This window comes from Gossypium hirsutum, chromosome A08 (genome assembly GCF_007990345.1).
Source record: "Gossypium hirsutum isolate 1008001.06 chromosome A08, Gossypium_hirsutum_v2.1, whole genome shotgun sequence".
NCBI lineage: Eukaryota > Viridiplantae > Streptophyta > Magnoliopsida > Malvales > Malvaceae > Gossypium > Gossypium hirsutum.
The window spans coordinates 37731670-37754247 of NC_053431.1; the positions used below are offsets into that span (position 1 = coordinate 37731670).

The 22578-nt window shown below is 31.8% G+C and overlaps 1 protein-coding gene across 1 annotated transcript; it reads right to left on the reverse strand.

Annotated features, from left to right (window-relative positions):
- Positions 1-351: 351 nt before the first annotated feature.
- LOC107920881 (putative lipase YDL109C) lies at positions 352-18438 on the reverse strand. The gene is given in 12 exon segments (XM_016850726.2): positions 352-856; positions 1627-1667; positions 1670-1723; positions 9497-9623; positions 9718-9770; positions 9865-9920; positions 10014-10177; positions 12111-12124; positions 12127-12388; positions 12539-12609; positions 13057-13124; positions 17881-18438. Coding segments are annotated over 12 exon segments (1323 nt in total). The 5' UTR covers positions 18222-18438; the 3' UTR covers positions 352-784.
- Positions 18439-22578: the final 4140 nt, after the last annotated feature.

The window sequence follows — 22578 nt, forward strand, 5'->3', positions numbered from 1 at the left end:
ACGGGCTTGAGGCTATGACAATCTGGTCTGAAATGAATTTTGAAAGTCTTGTGCCATACTTCAAACAAGTCATAATCTGTGCCTCAACATATATTAGCGCATACTATATATCACAAATTAACATTAAAAAACCACATGTTGTCAAACAGAAAAATTAGCTAATAAATGATAAAGTTATGAATATAAATCAGTATGCAATTGTAAGTACTGAATAAAATCCGTACATAAAAGCACTAGCAAGAACAGTCTGCAATTGGGCACTCTCGACTTCTTGTGCAGAAATGAATCATTCTAACTCAAAAAGCAACAGCAAAGCAGTCAAAGTACATCTATCATGTGAACAATGACATATTTAGAAGGGAAACAATTTTCATTTCTAAATAGAAAGTATACTAGAAGTATCATAACAAAAGTAAGATAGTTTATATATCTGTATATATACGAGATATATGAATAAGTAAACCTCTTTTGACTAAGGGTAAGTTTGGATGGGCGGTGCGTTTAGCTGCGGTTAGTGTAAAAACAGCGGTGGCGGTGAGATTAGATACTGTAGCGATACTGTAGCGTGAGACAAAAAGTAAGTTAAACGCACCGCACCGCAGTCGATCGCCCATCCAAACGAAGCCTAAGTCATAACAATTTTGCAATATCCTTAACATTTCCATATTAACATAAAAAATACACCGAATATTCTCATTTTGGACACTGTGCATGTTACATCAAAAAATAAGTGACCTAACCGATTGCTGAATCACCAATAGACGGACACCAAACTTTTCCAGGACTAGAGCAGGAAATTGTCGATCATGTGGAAAACTACATCTGCTCCATCGGAGTTCAACCAGTAGCTCTTTACCTAAAGAAGGTAAAAAAATATATAAAAAAAACGATAGAAGTACAGTGAAGAGAAAATATTGTCAGTGCATGGCAACTAGCAAGAGAACATAATTCTATACACAACAAGCTTCCAAAAAAGATAAGAAAGAAATCTATTAGTATTACTTACTAAAGAAGGATCAACACATGACCATCAAGCAACTAATTTTCATAATATAATTGTCTTTCAAATTAAAAACTCGAGCCTTAAACATGTCTAGACCATGTTTTATAAGTCCCTATCCTTTTTTTTACATGTCCGCATGTACTTGATGCGTATGGCTCACATTGGAAACTAATAAAGGGCATTTCCAGGAAAGAAGAGCTCCACCACACCATGCCACTAAAGAAAAATAAGAGCACTAAAATTGTCTCTTCATATTGGTAGATTATAGAAACGAGATTCTTGAATAAATGATTATAATAAAGTTTTGTATACTCAGAGGAAGTAAGGGACTGACTAGATTTAATCACACCATTATTTTTTTTAAAATACTGGACCATTGGGACATGGCCTCCTTAAAAAGTGGAGGTCAGATGTATGGATTTATCCTTCCAAGGACCCCATGATGCCTTTGTACATTTGGATACCTTGTGGATTATCAGCACACGAGGGAGATGTATGGGCCATATGGCCAACTTGAAACAATGTGTCACAACTTAAGCATAGAGAATGCTACAATTTTCAGTTTTGTATCAAAGAAATGAAACAGTCAAAGTGAAAAAAATCCATTACACTATTGAACTTGCCTGAATTGTATTATGAGCAACATATCTCTGTTTACTTTTTGAAAGCTTACATCAACGCGTTCCCAAGATACTTGATTGAGACCTTGAATCATCACCTCTACAAATTAATATGAAATACTAAAAGTAAGACAGAAGTTTAAACACATTACAAATCCAATAATCACATACTGTAATTTTAGAACAATTAGAAAAAGAAGAAAAAACTAAAGAGACCTAGGTAACAATTACAGCTATCCATTAAATGAAAAATCTGCCAGAGATCCTACTTGTATGCTAGATTGACAATTACAACAGCAGTTCAACAATGTGTAGCAGATTTCTACATTTCTTCCAATCTGCTCTAGGACATGCTATACAATAGCAATCTTTCAAGAATAACATAATCATATAAAATGAACCAAAAAGGAAAATGTAAGAACTAATCATTCAGGAAAGCTTGCAAAAAATAAAAAATAAAAAAAGATAATTACAAGAGATATGGAGGATAAGCTTTCTTATATATTGACTGCTTATACAGGACCTTCCAAAGTGAGACTATCACTCAGTAGTTAACAGTTCCATTGGTTGCAGTGATTTTCAATGGCTGACAAGATAAGCAGCAAATTTATTCACATACAAGCTGAGTGAAAACAATTTTACCAAGGAGCTTTTACAATTATATTATTTTGTTATTTTAGTCTTATTTAGTAATTATTAGACATATAAATCTAGGGCTGGGCTTATTAGTAATTTCTAGGGGTTGAATATGAGGCTAAGAATAAAACTTTACTTGCAAAAAAAGTCTAGTATAAATAAGCTGTAAATATTTACAGCCACAACATTATTATTGTTGAAATATAGCTTGTACATAGAAATCTTAGGAATCAACAAAATGACTTGTAGAACTAATTGTAGGGATTAGATATTATTTTCTTTCCATTTTCTAGCACTCTAAAATGGATAACTATCTTACCTTTGAGTGGAATAATATACAATTCTTCCATGTGGCTATTCGTATCTGAATTTTTCTTTATTTTTGTTTACATGGTATCATAACCTTTCACCTCGCTTTTTTGAATTTTGTGTTTTCATTGTCTCAATAGTGAAACATTTTAATATTTTCGTGGGTCACTTTTAAAGTAATCTTTAGCATGCATTAGTGGTAGAGGAGGAACACCACCCTTCTTCAGCTGATCTGCTATTTTCGATGACCTAGAGGTCCGTGCATGAGGCTCATGCATCAGCCAAAGTTCAATGCTCTTTTTTCACATACCAGCATGTGGAGATGCATGCAACATCATCTAGCCACCATTTTTTACCTCCAACATCGACTGCTAATTTCAACCCAATTCTAGTGATTAGATGTTTGATTGGAGGTGGTGCCATGTAACATCTCGAATTAAGGTCTAATAGGAATAGTGGTTTCGAGACCACAAATCCGAAATAGAAATAATTATTTTATGATTATTTGATGGTCCATGATATGATTGCAAGTTTGTGTAAAATTTTTTATGCCTAAAGTGTCCAATTTGAAATTAGGGACTAAATAGAATAAGTTGCAAAAAATGAGTTCTAGAAATTTTTAGCATTAAATTACTATAGATTATAAATTAGGTCTTAAATAGCAATTTGACCAATTTCTATAATTTTGGACAAAAATTGACATCATGGGCAAAAATTTAAAATTTAGTAAAAAGGGCATTTTAACCATTTGGTTAATAAAAGAATAAAAAAGAAAAAATAAGTAAAACTTTTCTCATCTTCTCCAAAGGCTAACCGAATTTTGCAAGTTTTCCATAGCTAGGGTTTTCCAACTTTTCAAACCCAATAGCAAGTGCATCCTAGCCCCGTTTTTAATGTTCTTTGTATTTTTAAAGTTGTTATCAACCGATCTAGCCATTTCTACCATTTATTTGAGCTAGGGTTCATGTTTGAAATTTGACCCATTTGTGACATGCTTGTATTTTAATGTTTAATGAAAGAATATGCAAGTTTGATGTGAGTGTAACATCTTTTACTAAGAGATTTTTAGTGAAAACACTTAAAAATGATTTATTTATAAAAGATGGAAAAACGAGTAGTAGAAATGTGATTTAATGAGAAATGTGGGCTGATATGAGTTAGAATATGAATTGGATAAGCTTAGGTAACCAAAAAAATGCATTCATTTCATTTTACGAGCCTAAGAATTAAAATATAAATAAATGAAAAATTAGGGGTAAAAAGATAATTTTACCAAAGTATGAATTACGCGTCAATTCAAACAATGTGTGTATTGAACAAGCTAAATTTGACATTATAGATCAAGAAAAACGTGATTCGAGTCTTGATCGGGGGAAAAACAGTTTACGAGGATTAGGCTCGTTTCTATCATTTTGTACCGAGATAAGTTCATATGCAAATTATGCAATACGTATCATATTTTAAATGTTTTAATATTGCATGTATGGTAAGTACATATATAATTAATGTGATGTATCATGTGTTTAATGTTTAAATTTTATTATGATTTATACTTTGATTATTCCATGAGTATGCAATTGGTGTTATGGATATTAAAATCGACATTACGAGCAAGTTCGACGAAAATATGATATCGAAGAATCCCGTCTGAATCTTAGAAATAGTTTAGGATACAAGTGACATGTCACTAGGGACTATGCGATCTGAGCTCATGATATATGTAACACATGTTATCGGGTTCCGAGTGCTGATCTTGTATGTTCTACCAGTGCCTGGGTAGTCCGGCATGTGTTGCAGATACCTAACAGTTTGTGCGAGCAGCCCGTGTAGCTACATCTTGACCGACAGCTCGAGTGAGCAGACCTGTGAGTCGCTCGAAAGTGAGCAACATGTGATATGAGGTAGCAATGGCTACATATAGAGCACTTAGGTGCGAGATTCCGATGTATCCGATGGTATTCTAAGTGTTCAATGGGTAGTCCAAAGAGAAGTTCAATCGGTAATCTTAATAAATACATCAAAGACGAGAAAGTAAGTTACTATGTGCAAGTGGGTACAGATATGTACATCTAACTCATGAGAATACCATGAGATATGATGAACTTGTGGTAAAAATATATATATGAACAATAAATTTTAGTGATTTGATAATAAAATGCAAGATTATGTTCATTATATTAAATATATGATTAATGCTTGTTTAAATTACATTTTATTTGCATGTGAGCTTTCTAAGCTTTAGAGCTTACCCCCTTTCCTTTCCCTTTTCTTATAGTGTCGCCAAGCTAACTCGGGGATTGGAGGACGTCAAAGTTGTTGACTACACTATCAACTGGAAAATTGGGTGTAGTTAGTCTCAACATTTTGAGTATGACATGTATAGGGACTTAGTTTTTTTATTATATGTTATATTGGTTTAGCCAAATGTGTTGGCTTATGGTAATATTTGATTCATTTTGTATATTGGCATGTGATATGGTTCATATTAATTATTTGGGTTGTAACCCTAGTTAATTATGCATGCATGCAATGTGTTATGCTTGATGTTGTTTCTTGTGGATGATATACGAGATGGATGGCATATATGCTTAATGAATGAATTGTGGCTAATAAGTATAACCAAAGCTATGGTATAATTGAGTAAATTGAAAGTAGGTTTATCATGATAAATAAATATAAAATTGATGTGGAACGCCATATAAAAGCATGATGGTTAGATAGGTGATATGTTGACATTACAAAGTCATGGATTAATCATGTTTATGAGTATTTGAGTAACTAAATATACTATGTTGCATGCCATCAAAGATGTATGAGTGAGTGAGCATTGAAGGGTGACAAAAGGCTTGAAAAATAGCCTCAAAGTTGTCCATACAAGTATACACACAGGCGTGCGTGACACACGATCTGCCCCATGGACATGTAATTTGACCATGTGTCCCCTACACCCTAATTAGGTGAAATAAAATGCGTAATAGTAAACACAAGGGCAGAGACAGAACCGTGTGTCTCAGCCGTGTGGAAGACAAGACCTTAAAACATGGGCATGTGCCCAGGCCGTGTGAAGTCTACACTTAATTTTGGAATTTAATTTGTCACACGGCCTAAGCTCACGGGCGTGTGACTTAGCCGTGTAATCTTATTTGGGTGATGACATCATAGACAGATAGTTACACGAACTGAAGACACAGACATGTCCCAAGCCACACTGGCGTGTGTGGCCACACGGCCTACTCACACGGGTGTGTAACTCTCCAAAGTAGGAAAATTTTTTAAGTTTTTCCAAAGTTTCTAAAGTTTCCGGATTAGTCCCAAATTACTTCCTATGTATGTTTTGAGCCCCGAAGGCCAATATAATGGACAATTTGCATATGTATGAATGATTTTAAATTGGATGAAATTTTATGGCCCGATTTTGTATGATTGATTATGTTTAAGTTCGGTAATGCCTCGTATCCTGTCCCAACGTCGGACACGAATAAGGGGTGTTACATGCCAAGAGGTGTTGCTGCGTATTTCTAACTTCATCATTGTTCCTTCACTGTTCTTTGTAGCGTTTATTTTTGGTGGTAACATGGTTATTTGTGCATTTTTCGATATCAGATTTCGTAAAATTCCAATAAAATACTGGAAGGCTTACCAAGAACTAATTATGTAAAGAGAATTTAATACCAGACTTTCAAGTGAAATTTGGAGTGTTACAAAGCTAGACATGCTTTCTACAATTATAAAGTGCTTTGTAGAAGCTATTGTTTCTAAAGGTTCCAAAGCTTCAAAAATCTTAAACAATCTTAGAACTAATACTTTCTTAGAAGATACAACTCTAATATATGAAACTGTTGACATTAAATTAGTGGATTTAAATTCAATTAGTCTAAAATATGCAGATACCTAACCCTTGTCATTCCTAAAGCAATACAGATAATTCCACAGTCAACTTGATCAAAGATCGTGCAATGCTTACCTTTCAAAATAAAAAAATAGTTCTTCTCAAGAAGCTGACCAATACTTAGCAAGTTTTGATTAATCTCAAAGACTAGCAAAACATCAATAACAACATGTGGGTACCTGATGGAGTGATCATTGTGAGATCTCATTTTCCCTTCGCATTAATGTAACTGCCATTTCCAATTCTTACATTTTAAGCGAAAATTTTGTCAATCACCTTGAACATGCCTTCATCTCCAACCATGTGGTTTGTGCAAACACTATCTATTATCTAGTACACTCTAGTTTCATTAGAGGTTGAATAACAAGATGCAACAAATAGCTACTCTTCATGCTATTGGCTCTCATCAACAACTTGAACCTATGTGTTCTGTTGTTGACCTTTGTTCTTGCAGGCTCCATATGTCCCATTTGTTTGCAAGCTTGGCATTTGATGTCTAGTCTTAAACAACAATACTTCTCCAAGTGAATTTCCTTTTGACAGTGTGAACAAGGTGGATATTTTCTCTTTCCACAATCTTTTGCAATATCTTTGTCTCTTGTTTCTCTCTCTTATCACAAATTCTTCTTTTCTTGGATGAACATTCATCCTTGCCTAAAAGGCTCCTTCAGCATGCTCCTCTTGCCTATTTGCTCTTCTTTGTTCTAAAGCATAAAATGTACTGGTTAACTCTAACAATGAGATGTCAATTATGTCTCTTGAGCCTTCATGAGATCAAATCTTCAACTAATACCTCCCAGTGGAGTCATAGTGACCTTCTCCACAATCTTTTTTATCACTAAACTCATCTCCAAGCAATCTAATATTGTTGACAATAACATAATTCTATGTGAATACTGCTTGATAATTTAAAGTTTTCATCTTTAGGTTCTCAAAATCTCTTCCCAAGTTAATGAATTGCTACTTATTGGCTTTTTCTAAACCTAGAAGGGCCCTCGTTAGCTTATCCCAAGCTTGTTTTGGTGTCTCAAAAGACATGAATTTGTGAAATAACATAAAGAACTCCTTTTTGCAGACATGACATTGCCTTTTATTTGTTGGCACACTTCTCACTATGCTACTTGATCTAAAGCTATAGGTGGATTGGCCATCAATGGTGGTAGATCTCTACCTATTTCCATTACTCCCAAAAGTTAATGTGTTTGCAAATGTCTTCATTTTTGCTGCCAAAATGTGATCATCTTCACTACCAAAAACAAGAACTGGATGTGGAGAAAAACTGTTTGAGCTCAAAGTTCTAGAATCTAACAGTTTAGAATTGTGCACTAACAAAAACTTCGTTCTTTCAAGAACTCTCACAAAAAATGTATCAAAGTGCTCAAGTCCCCTATATGATGCCAATTGTTGGGGTTCAAAGGAAAAAACAAGAAAATGGAGGGAGAAAACTAAAGAACAAAACTTGATTTCAAAACGAACAAAATTTTCACTTGGATGTCTTTTAGCCAAATCTTCACACAATTATAGGCAACTTGTAAGCTACAATTCAAAAAGAATTGCATCTAAAATCTCACCAAAGTATATCATATGCACATGATAATAGTTGGATGTTTCACCCTATTTAGGAAGAAACAAGAGATGCACTCAAGATCAGCTGTTGCATCTTTACAATCAAACTAGGAAGAAGATGATGCTAGAAAATTTTGAAAAGAGAGGGTAAAATCAATCAAAATGCTAGAAGTGAAAGAAATCTGAGAGACCTTATCTATTTAGAATAATGCTTGATGTTTATGACCACTAAATAATGGAATACACAATCAAACCTTTCAAAGTTTATTCACTAATATCAGAGTATATTTGAGTTTATTAAGAACAAGCTATCTAAACTTTTATGCAAATGTTAATCATGAGTGTGTATCTCTATGTATGTGTATGCGCATATAAATATGAAGTGGCTTGTTTCATTGGAGTAAGCACAATTTTGGCCATGCACTTCCAATAATACAAGGATCCTATTGCTTGTAATGGCACCTTTCCCCTTAGACTAGACTATACTTGGTTTGATTTTAATCCTATGTCTATTACTAAATTAGTTTCATCTCTCTGCAATGCACAAGTTTATTGTATTTAATAATTAAAATATATTAAATTACTTCATAGTGTTCTTTTTAGACGTAAAAGGATTTACAAATAATATAAGTAAAAAAATAAAAACAATATATTGAAAAATAATAATTAAAATAATTCAAAAAAATAATGTCTAACTAAAATATTGTAATAAATAGAGTTTTTATTTTAAAAAAATAAACTTGAAGATCAATTCACCAAATTCTTTGGAAGTAACCAAGCTAATATTTTATTTGTTAGAGCCTATAAGAATATGATATACACACACATATCATATTCATATATAAGTACATATGTTCACTCTACCTTGAGAGGAAGCTATGAAAAGCATTACATTGCTATGTGTGTGTATATAAAAATCCTCATACATGAGGCATTTTAATTTTGAAACAAAGCATGGGTAGGGAAAGGGAAAAATAAAGATATCCAGAGAAGGGAAATAAAGGTAATTCCTCAAGGGAGAGAATAGAGAGAAAAACACAACTCTCTACCATACAAAATCTAAAACTACAAGAAACTGAAATTACATAAATAATCATAAGCTACAACCTAAATGCTAATAGTACCAAGACATACTATAAATAACTAATGCTAAAAGTCATAACAATATCTAGTTCCCTCTCCCTTTCTCCCTCTCCTTACTCCTCCCTCTAATCTACCCCTCACCAAAACATAACATAAAGAATAACAAGCTACACCTTTACCCTAATATTAAAGTGAAATACAAATCACAACCTTAAAATGCCATATCAATTCCCTAAAATCAAAGAAATTCTAATGATTTCTCTGCCTCTCACTTCTCCCAACCTTCCAAATATAAACCCTAAATGCCATAAAATCCCCAACAACTATAAAAAAACCATTTGTTGTACCAAAATAGAAACAAGAATCCAAAAGCAAAAAAGCTCAACAAACCTTCAACATCACTTGTACTTGTTTGGGACCCAGCAATAGAGGAAGCTTTATTTTGGATCTTGCTTGTAGTTTCCCTCTCAATGTATACAACATGTGGATATTTCTCATCTAAAACAAGAAGATTTGACTAGAAATAAAGATGAAAATTGTTAATAAAACTAAGCAGTTGGGACACAAAGTTGAATAATATAAGAAATCAAATCCTGGATAAGAAAACTAACCTTTGGAAGTTCATTCTGACGCCGGATTGATGATGTTCTCCAGCCAACCATATCTCAAATAGAAGTCAAGATAAACATAATTTTTGTACCAAAAAAAAACACAGCCATATGTATAAACTAGATGTGGTTTGACCTCAAAAAGGATACGATCATAATTTGCATTTGCATATGCCACACGTCGCTTGAATGCATGTAGAGCAGATCTATATAGATTGATTAATAGGACATTATCAAATGTGTAAATATTAAGAATAAGTGTTAAGACAAATGTAGAGAATCAGAAAATTAACACTAACATGAATTTCAAGTCATCACCATCATCAACCATTCTAAGGAGAAGTGGGGGTTTTCCCTCATCATTGTCAGTGAGAAACAGATGCTTTCCTGATCTTCCAACAACAAAGTGTGCAGTCTGAGATGCTCTTTTCTCAAGAAAAGGAAGACCACAAAGAAGTGGGAGCTGCAAAACACAGACAACAAATGTCATCCATGCTAGGCACAACTCAATTTTCATGTACATCAAATAGATTTTAAATAAAGAACAGGAAGGCAACAGAAAACCAGTAGAAAGAAGTCTCTAAATGAGAGAAACGTGGCAAACAATTTAGGATGTCTAAGGTCAGCTTTCAGGAACGTGCTGCATCATTTATGAGTTATCATGTCCAGACTCCAAACATTTCCAATTATGCAAAGCTAACTTCAAACTATGGTCTGTCGTTATTGGAAAACCATACTCCGTAAAGAAAAATTATATCATACCCACCACCTTTTATCCCATAGTAATTGTTTAGCATTCTTCCCATTGTATTTCATGTTATGATTGGGAGTTTCGGATTGAGTCATGAACAATGGACAAAAGTATCACTCAAGCTCATCAAACGGAGTTTGAAACCTTAGGAATTCTTAGAGAGAGATCTAAATCTCTTTAGGGTTTTGATAAAAATGTGATTTAGGTTTTATTACTCCTTTCATCCTATAAATAAGGATCAATCTTATTACATAAATAGAAAACCTATAATTTAGGCTCCTCACAAACGGAAATAAACAACTAATGTTCTAGAAAGGAAAGAAATCAACTAAAATAAAATCGCAAAGCTAAGGAAAAAATCAGAAAGCATCATTACCTTAAACTATTCAAGGAATATGTCGCAAGGATAAATTTCAAGGAATAAAAAGGGAAATTTCAGTTTGGGAACATCCTGGGGAAGAATTTTGACCCGTGTTGTTAAGGCGCTCGCCTAGGTGCTAAGGCGCAGCGAAGAATGAACATTAAGCCTTTAATATTATCAGGCAAAGCAATTTTACCGGGCGCCCGCCTTAATGCGCTTTCACTATCACTTTGAGCTTCTAAGCTAGGCGACAAAAAGCTAACTTGAGTGAAGCGGTGAGCCAATTTTATTTCGTTTAGTTTTTTGTTTAAACTCAAATACCCCACTTAGTGGAGAGGCAACCTTTAATTTTTCTTTGAACTCAAAGACCCACTCAATAGAAAAAACTTTTTAAGGGGAAAACCCAGATACCCATTGAAGCCGACTTTAAATTTTTAAGCTTTTTATATTTTTCTATTTTTTAAAGAAAAACTGAATTATTAATTTCTAAGCTGACTTTTAAGTTTTCTTTTTTATTCTAAAACTCAATTCTCTTTATTTTATTATCTATAAACCTACTATTCCTCAACCTTATTACCAAGCAAAAGGTAAATATGTTTTTTATTCTCTATCTATTCTATTATTGCTTAATCTTTAATTCTTTTTTTCCTCTATTTTATTTTTCTATTGCAATTTCTATTAGGGTAATATGCATTTGGAGCAAAGATTGATATTTCTTTTTCTGTTTACCGTTATTATAATGGTGAAGACATGACAATAATGTAATTTTATTTTTACCAACAGATCAACCATAATGTAATGTAATATATATCTATATGTATATGCATGTGCCTTATTTTACTCAGGCAAGCGCTTTTTTTGCGCTTTGCACCTCAGGCTATATAAAGGACTTTGTGCCTTGAGTGCGCCTAGCGCCCTTAACAACACTAATTTTGACAATTGACAACTTCCAAAAAGAGTAAACTTTTCTTCCAAATAGATGCTGAGTGTGCAAATAAACATCTTGTGCTAATCTACACTAAGTTATTAAGATTTGATCCTAGGCTTGTTATATGCTTGGCATCTCTTTGACTGTAACGGATTTACCTGATTGGGTTATGTGGACTCGGAAGGCCCATATTCTTAGATGGAAGGTTCTTCAAGTGAATAAGTGACCCTCATCATGTACTTGTTTTTAACAATTAGTCTTTGTTCAATATTGAAAATATTGCAAGTCAATAACAAGTAAAACAGCATGCACATATAAAATTGAATCCAGATAACATGTAAAAGTATGCTACTTACCTGTTTATGTCCCTTGAACCAAGATGTGGTGTTGCAAATGTTATAAAATTCATTGGTTCCAATCCAGCAATTCTATCTTCAGAATGCTGCTGAAGATCTTGCATTGAAGAATTTGTGTGCTCTCCAGTTAAAGTGCTCACAAAAGGACCTGATTGACCTAACTTTGTAGAATTCTCATAGAGCCTCCCTATCGCATATCTTGCAACAAGACCACCTAAAGAGTGAGCCACAAAAGAAATCTTCCGTACCTCAGGCCTACGTTTGACAACATCCAATACCTACATCGCGTATCAGTCCAAAAATAAAGATATTTATGATATTCTCTCCCAAAAAGTTCCCACAACTACAATTTTCAGAACAAAATTCAGGGAAGTGTTACATCAATCAACACACCATAAAATAAGATGAAACTTTCATCACCAAATTACCTCTTGAGCTAGCCTTTCACCCATCATATCAACACCATCAAATGTCAATTTTGAGTAGTTGCACTCACTGCCTGTACACAAACATCAAGTCAAATCCTATTACACACACACACATGCAAGGTAGAATATCCCAAATAGATGCAATACATGCAAAGATATGTTAGTATCAAAATTCAGAAGGGCTTCCCTAATAATAATTTTGCTTTAACTGTGACAGAAATACGACTTAGGAAAATAGCTGGTCTGACATATTGAGCGAAGAGAATACTGTCTAATAAAACAACTTTTGAGCAAAGAGAATACGGTCTAATTTGCTAAGGAACAAGCAAAAATTATTTCGCCAAACTTGTTTGATTTATTGAACTTGTGCAAACTTCAGACAGGCACTATCACTGTATTATTATCACTTTTGCTTAAATTTATCCATTTTCCTTGTATTAATCTCATCTTTTCAATCAAACAGATAATATTTGAAAAGAAGGGAGAAGAGACAAGAAAAATGCACAAAAGAAACTTACGGTGCACTATTACTTTGTCAGGTAGTTTCGCCACAAACTTTTCTGCAGCAAATCTCCAATCAGCAGCACTGCAAACAAGGATAAAATTATTATGACTAGTTTATCACTTCCTTGAGTGAAGAATGCATAAATTGAATAGAAGGGAAACAATTTATTCTAGATCACAAGCTAGGGTTGTGGTTAAACAAAGAATCATTAACCAAGAAAATGCTAGTAAAGTTCAAAGACTTCACAAAATTCTTGTAAGGAACAACTCCAGCACAGTATCTTAATATCTTTACCAACTAGCTGTTAAGAGTCTTGAGTTCAAATCCAAGTCATACTCATACCCCAAAAGGACCACAAATATATTTAACATTTTTTGTACATTATCGTTTGAAATACTTAAATAAATGAAGATCATAAAAAGAATAATCAACCCCTTTGTGGAATTTCTAATATCCCCCAACAGTGCAATAAATAATGATCCTTAAATAAACGTCTTTCCACCCCTTCTTATGGATTTGGAGGAGCAGGTTCAATGAAGGACAGATACTTATAAGATACATCTGTTCACAACCATATCAACTTTTACGAAACAATAAAATATGAGAACGATATGATAACAAAACAACACATTTTTCTTTCTTCTTTTTTTTTATTTTGACTCAGCCAAAAGAAATTTTTTATTTGAATAATAGAAGAGTACAGTCCCAGAATTCTCTCCAACTGAGATTCCATAAACATGCAAATATGACTCCAAAACAGATAGAGACACAGCAACTTTCTAAACACCTGTTCAAACTATCATCACCCATATTAGTCCTATCATTCCTTCAAACACCCATACACAATTCAAATATGGGCTTGTGATTCACCGCCCCTAACACCAAAGAGCCAGGTGCTCCATAAAGCAATCAAAGCAGCATCTCAATAGGAAAATAACATTCTATAAAACAAACATGAGAGATAACAACCAATATGAGAAAATCCCAAACCATGAAACTCTATCCAACCCATGAAAACAACAGAGAGAATTTCTGCTTTAGTCATACAAAGTTTCACTGTGCTAGAAAATCTTTGGAACCATGAACCTCATGAAAAGGATGAAGGACAAGCTATATTAAAACAGTGCACCAAATTCTAACATAATGACCAAAATTGTCAATGAAAGGGGAAAACATATATACAACTAAAATTATTCCAAAAAATTCATAAGAAGACCTAAAGTATTGTTAAAACATAAAATACCTAAGATTTTATTGACATATTTGACAAAGAGAATCTACAACCAAATCATATATAAAGAAGCATATTAATACAAATGATTTTCCTAAAAAACGTTTATTGATCATCAAGTACATAAAATAGTTTGAAGCCTAATTATTACATATCAAAGCAAATCCAAAATCGAAGTCCTCAAGTGGAGCTACCCTAATCCGCCTAGTATAAAATACGCCCCCATATAAAATAGTTTTTTCTTTTAAGTGTTCCAATGCCAAATGGATGAAGAACTCAAGAAACTGGTATGGACAGAGATAAAGTCTTTCGCTTCTCTTGTTTCTATATTTGTGTCCCACCACTTTCACATAAGCACTAGCATCTAGCACAATCTTCAAACTCCAAACCACCATGAATATCATGGAGGAGCAAAGTACTATTGTAGACACCAACTCCACAACATCAATCAAGGTGCTTCGACACGTTGGGTGCTTTGACCATTCCCTATCTTATTCTCACCGCTCTATGTCTCTAATGACAATAGATTTTACCTTTCACGCTTCTTTTATCTTCATGCATGATGCATCGTGGGTTTGCTGTCCTCCTGTATTTCGCCTAAATGGACAGTAATAAGATAAACAAATTCTTTTCATTTTATCTCATGTTCCCAAGGGTCTCTAGAGGTTTATCCCTTTTAGAAGTGATAACTCCCAAGTATAAACGGAACATGTTGTGCACAAAAAAAGGATGCAAAGGGTGTTTAGGAGCAAAAGTAAGAAACCTGTATAAGGGTACACACAGAAAACCTATATACGCTTATAAATATAGTTTCAATTTAATTACTAAAAATGCCTCCTTGGTAAAATTAAAGCAGTAGAAATAGCAATAGACAGAAGCGATATAGATTCTGAGCACGTTCTTTAGGCTTTAAATTTTATGCAAAGGGATCAGGCGAGATTTGAGGCAGCTGCCCTCTCCAGAATCTTTAAACCTTAAATCATTTAAGACTCAACGTTTTGATTTTTTTTTAAAAAGCAGCTTGATTTAAAATTCAAATAAAATTCTTAGAAATATTTACGTTTAAGTCAAATCAATTGGAATTGCAAGAGGTTCCATCCAATCCAAGATTTCAAAATTATTTTTGAGGTTTTTATCTGTCAAATGCAGCGCGGCTTTAGTCAGAATACAACAAAAGGGTTTCAGATTTATAAGCTTCAATAAATCAAACATATAAAATTCAAAAGTTCAAATCCAGATACACATTTACATTATATTTGGTAGGAATGAAGGAAAATGCAAGAGAGATTCCAAAAAAAATTAAAAAAATCAAAACTTAAAACATTCACAAACTAAAACTAACATCCAAACCTCTACCGTGTTACTGCAATCATTTAAATCTTCAAGCATATTTTTTCATCTATTTGGATCCTCAAACATCTATTTACACTCAAATGAGCCTTCAATAGGACTGACATCGATGATGACTTTTAACATCAAAGACTTAATTTAACTAGAGAAGCTGCTTGAGATATCAGTTGATGGCAATAACAAATGGACTTGGGATAATTATTTTATTTTAGTTTTTTCTTTTTATATTTAAACCAATTTTAAAAAATTAAAAGGAATAAAATTAATTTATGTGAGTTAGGTTGAGGGGAAAAATATAATGATTAAAAAAAAGGGCAAAGAAGTAAAGTGAAATAAATTATAAATATACAATTAAAAAGAACGAAAAAATGAAAAGAAAAGAAAATTATTTATTTTTTATGTAATATACAAATGAAAATTATTAGGTACACTACGAATGGATTGAAAAGCTCCACAAGTAGAAGTGTAATGTTGTCATGTCTCTTGAGAGAATATTTAAAAAATTATTAGTATTTGATAAATTAGTAATATAAACACTTATCAATTACTGATTTTATTTATGAAGTCTAAAATTTATTAAATACTTTCCCTTAAAAATATTAAAGATAAATTAAAACAAACAAGTATCATGTTCTAAAATTCTATTTGTGAAGTTAAAAAACTCCATTAATAATTTACAGAAGACTAACCTATATACAAAAGCAAATCATTTCAAATTTTTATGCTAAATATACGAAATGAGAGATAAAAGCGCTTCTTCTTCTTTCCTTCTTTTTTTTATACTTAGTGGGAGATACAAGTTAAACATGCATATTTATAGGATTATGTATCTTTCGAAAGTTATTTTTCTCTTATATCATTTTTCAATTTTACCAGTTAATGAATGAAAAAGAATTCATGTTTCCATCATTCTTATTAAACACATAACAAAAATATATATTATCATCTTTTACGTTTTTTCTCTTTCAATTTTTCATTTTTCCGAGCAACGCTTTAGTAGAAAAGAGAGAAATTAAATAAAGTCGCAAATAAAATGATTTGTTTTCCTACCACATCTAAAACGACCAGATTTTAAGAAAGAAAAGAAAAGGCGCAGAACTAATCCATTTTCATTCATTTCTCTAGTTCTCTTGTTTCACTCTTGCGAAAGTAAATTTGAAAAGAAAACAAGGTTACTTTCGGTTTCGACTTCAGGAAATAGAAATTATTTTCGTTTTCTTTTGGTAGAAATTTTTTAAATTAATTTTTTTTAAAAAAAAGTAAAAATATGTAAATATTAAAAAACAATAATAAATATTTTTCTTATTTTCACTACAAATATTTGTAAAAAATGAAAATGACGAAAATGAAAATTTAAAAATCATATTTTTTTATTTTACTTCTGTTAAAAATTTTAATTAAAAATAGAAAATAAAAACTGATTTTTGAAAATAAAAATAGAACAAAGGGTAGCCTAATTTTCCATTCGTACCTTTTTCTTGCTTGGGTTCGTTGAAACAGGTTTCTCCGTCCAAAATTTGCTCTTGGACCCAACAAAAAAATGCGGCTGTACGTTTGCGGTGTACAGTGTTTCCTTGAAAATCGAATCTCTCTCATACTTTACTATTATTTATAACCAGACATTTCAGAGTTTTTTACTTTTTTTAACCACGTCTTGTTTTTTTTTGGTAAGAGGAGGAAGACTGCAGTTTTTGGCTAAAATTTCTTCACCAATTTTTCCAATTGTAACAACAAAATACCAAACTCAATATTTGTGAACTACATTGAATAATTCACTTTTGACCCAACAAATTTCAAAATACGCTTATGATTGAGGTAATTACAAGTTCAAAATTTTGGTTACTTGATAGTGATTTTACACATTGATCCCTAAATGCTTTAAATGTTGCAGTCAAAAATATATTTTATATTTATCTTTGACAATTAAATTATGCTTAAACTAATTAATGGCGTGAATTAGGATATGATGCCAACAAAAAACTATTTAGAAAAACAAATGTTATGTCAATATATTTACTGGAAAAGCTAGCTTTATTATTATTATTATTATTATTATTATTATTATTTAAGGCAAAGTTAGCTTCAATATTACTAATCATCACTACCTTCCTTCGAAAAATGAATCATATTACCTCTCAAATTACAAAAATTACTAGTACGAGTTTAACTTTTTTTTAACAAAGTATTAGTTTAATTGAATTATTATTCTACTTAAAATTTTAATATCATATGAAATTCCTATAAAATGAAAGGTACCTTCCAATCAGGCCATTGACCATGATGACAAGATGCTCAGGCGAAACCTTGGAGGCCATGGCGTCGGGATCGAAAAAGTCTTGGCCGCCACTGTCTTCTTCGACCTTGATCCGGAGTTCAGGCAGCGTCTCCTTACTCTTGAAGCAACCACCGGCCATACTCCGGACCCACACCATCTGCATCTGCTGCACCCGCTCATACGATAGCCAGTTCAGTTTCGGCTTCCACAGCAGGAACCCTAAGTTACTGAAGCAAATGGAGTGGCGATTCGAGTTGGGGATTCGGATCCTTCCAGGGCCTAGCGTGGCGGTTGGAGGTGGTGGAGATATGGCGGCAATCATGTGGAGGAAAGAAGCATGGACAATAAAGAAAAGGAGGAACGAACTGAAGTTATTTTAGTTTTTAGGATACAAATCTTTTTAATGTTATATATTATTTTGCACAAAGAAATTCAAAAGGAGGAAGATGGAGAAAATTGCGATTTTGTTCTTTCACGATATTTTTTGAAAGGAAAGAGAAGGCTAGGGAAACGGGTTGAGATTATTGGGGGGTTGGGGGTGATTCAATTCAACAGTTATATAATAATAGTAATAATTAGTATGTTTCACTAACCTTTTGTGTTGGGTTTGTTATTTGACTATATTAAAATATAGAAAAAAATTTAGAAAATTAAAGATATCAGGATAAATTATTTAATTGGTTAGGTTATTAGATATGGTTTAATTGAATAAATCACTAAAAAATATTTTTAAAAAAATTAGTTTAATTTTTTAATTTGGTTTAATCGATTCATACTTATTTTCAAGTCAACTAGTCTGATGCCTTTTTCCGAACTGGTAGTCCGACTAATTTAAACAATCCTGACTCTATGTTTCACTAGAATAGAATAGAACAAAATTTGAATAGGATTCGTTAGGAATTAAATAAAGAGATAATAGTTATTATGTAGTTTAGTTAGTTGAATAGAATAAACAAGTAATAATATTACATTATTTGGTTGAATTACATGTTGATAAAGAATAAGTAACAAGTGTGAAAACAACATTACTACCCTTAAATAAATAATATTTTATTTTTATGTCAATTTTTATATAAATTTGATTTAATTATATTTTTTGTAATAATTTATATTAGTGGCCAGCTAAGCATTATTTTTAAAAAGTACTTTTAGGATAAAAAATACTTTTGAAATAAAAACATTGCTAAATAAGATTGTTTTAAGCTTTTCAAAAGTTCTTTTGGGATAAAATATTAATTCAAAAAACACTTTTTTAGTCGAAAGTAAAAGAGGAAAATTTTATCTTTTACTTAAAAGTGTTTTTCAGTCCAAAAATATTTTTAAGAAGTAATGCTAAACTAAACCTGAATAAATAGGAAACCATGGTTTCATTATATATTGAAACATTTTATAAGAAAATTATAGCAAATTTTAATAATCTAACTCAAATTAATTAACCAAAATTAAATTTGGAGTAGAATTGATAAATGATTTATATGCAATAAGATTAAGACTTAACATTCAAGATTTCAATACCAATTTTTGCCAACACAATAAAGTTTGAATGGCGAATCTTCAAGAATACATGAGAAGATTTATCTTTCTTTGTATATATCAATTCTGTTTAGTCTATTTGTATAAAAAATTATAAGTTGATGTAATTTATAATTCTTTATAGTAATATTTTATAGTATATTTTAGTAATAAAATTTTAGATTATTTAAGATGGATTTTAGTAATACAATTTTGGTTTATTTGCAAACTATCACCTAAATTATATCTTATTGTCAAATTAGTATTTAAAGTATTTTTTTTCAATTACAAATTATACTTAAACTACAAATTTTGTCTTACTTTATCTTCTATATATATTTTCAAGGTCAAATAAATCATCTTTTATTCTCTTGAACAACTATTATACTTTTTGCTGATAAATGCCCTTTAATAACTTACACAACAACTAAAGCTTTTGCAATAATAGGATTAAAAAAATTAATATGTACAAAGAAATTTTATAACCTAAAAAAAACAATTTAAAGACAAAAGGTAAAAAAAAACTAAGCAAAACTAACTAGTTATAAATTAAAAATCACGAGAACATTTTAAAATTAAATTTTTCATTAAAATTGTAAATTTAACTATTAAAAATTAAAACATAACTAACAAACACCACCCTATTTATCCCAAATAACCAAAGAGGACATGATAGATATAAGCAATAAAAATATTATTTTATTCATTATCCCATTGATAATATATTTATGCAACATCTCACATAAATAGATCAAAATACAACACCAATAAATATAATTTTTATAACACAAGTTTCCATATCCTAACTCTGTTCCTTGTTAAATTTTGTCACCAACCTAAAGAATATCAATGTACAACCTTTCATCTATGCACATTCCCTTATAATAGAAGATAATAAAAATCATAATTAGCATTCTTTATGAAGAATTACAAAAAAGAAAAAAAGAAAAAAAAAACTAAAAAGCAAACTTGAATTAAAGAAGTTAACAAATACCAAACAATTTTATAAACTAATCAACTCTAACGGTTCAACTTTGGGCATAATGAATTATTTCCCTTCAACTATGTTGATTCCCTACTCACTCACCATTTCCCTCTCAAAACTTTGAATCAAAGTATTAAATGTCGATTTCAACTCATTGGGGCAACAGCATTTCAGTGCAAGCTTCTCCTTAATCCAAGTAAAGATGGTTATACAAGTACAAAATAATATTGTAACATCTATAAAAATTAATAGCAAAAATTTTTAAAAATTTTAACAATAGAAAAAATTAAACGACAAATTAAAGTATTATCCAGCATATAAAAAAAATGTAACTGTTTAGCTTTTAAAACTAAAAAATGTAACTGTTAAAAAGTAATAAAAAGGATATTGAAATATTTATTAATGGATTAAAATGTATCAATGAAAAAGGAAAAAATCAAAACATTGAATCAATGATAAAAATATAATAATAAATTATATGTTTATAATTAAAAAAGTAATCAAATCATATCTACTTCTTAAAAGAATGAACAATATATATATAATTCTTTTCTTGAACAATTTTAAAATTATGTTATTATATCTTTGTCATAATTTATGATTTAGAATATAAAATTATTATTCTAAACTATTCAACATATAATAATTTAAAAAAACTTATAAGAAGTTAACTAATTTTCTTGAGATATAGAAAATGTTCATGTTAGTACTTACAAAATATTAAAATGAAAAAGTTACATGCTTGTTATAAGGAAATTAAGTGTCACACCCACAAAATTAACGAATCCAAAAATATAAGTAAAGTATGTATATAAACTGTTTGGCGCACTGTGTAACATAATCTACCACCTTGCTGACCTAATGGCGAGTCAAAGTATTGATGCATACTACGTTAAAGCATCCACCCATTGGCGGTATCTAAGGAATTAATTGTAGGATGTTTTCAAGTGAAGAAAGATTACGTCCAAGAAAGTGCACGCCTAAAAAGAGTACGCCCCAAAGTTTTGTTTGAGCATTAAGAGCCTGTCAAGTGTATGAGGAAGCTGTAAGAGACTTAATTGTCTTTAAGACTACGACGAACATGAAACACCGCTAAGACATAGTACGTTTGATTTGCATGAATACTGTTCAAGTGGATATTGTACTGGGTTTAGTTGGGAGTTGTTGGGATTCCCCAATAACAAAAGTAGAGATCAGAGTAAGGAGCAGAGTAGCAAGATATACGAAAGATTGTTTGTACACTAAAACAATCTAATTAAACAAATCATTAACAACAACATAGTGGGCCACTTCTCAACAAGAGTCAACTGGATTGATTTGACCTTCCCCATGACTGGTTGTAACACCCCATACCTTTAACCTACGCCAGAGCGAAATACGAGGCATTACCTAACCCGATCTCATGACACAAACGTTCCCCAAGTCACCAAGACTTGGGCCAATTTAAAACTTTTTCAATTTCTACTTAAACTTCTTATTATGGGCCTACGAGCCCCAAATCGACCATTGAAAACTATTCGGGATCAACTCGGGTTCTTAAACTATCTATAGAAAATTAGACTTTGAAATAGGGCACAGGCCCATGTAGAAGGGCAACACGCCTGTGTGGCCATTTCAACATGGTCGTGTTGATAAGCCTGTGGCTAATCAATACAGGGACACGCTCGTGTCCTCCAATTGTTACTACAGCAAAACAGGTTTTTAACGGTGTTTTTAGAGGCTTTTGGATAAAAAATGCCGCTATAGATCAAGAATTAGCGGTGCTTTTTGAAAAATGCCGCTATAAATCGAGCATTAGTGACATTTTCAAAAAGCGCCGCTATAGATCGAGCATTTAGCGGCGCTTTTTTAAAAATGCCACAAAAAAATTAAGCACAATGTTAAGCTTTAGTGGCATTAGCGTGCTTTTTGAAAAACGCTGCTATAGATCGAGCATTAGTGCTTTTGAAAAACACTGCTATAGGTCGACTATTAGCGGTGCTTTTTGAAAAACGCCGCTATAGGTCGACTATTAGCGGCACTTTTTGAAAAACGCCACAAAAAAATTAGGCATAACGCCGTCTTTTTTTGTCGAGCTTTAGTGCATTAGCGGCGCTTTTTGAAAAAATGCCGCTATAGATTAAGCATTAGCGGTGCTTTTTGAAAAACTCCGCAAAAAACATTTTATCTATCTATTTGCTAT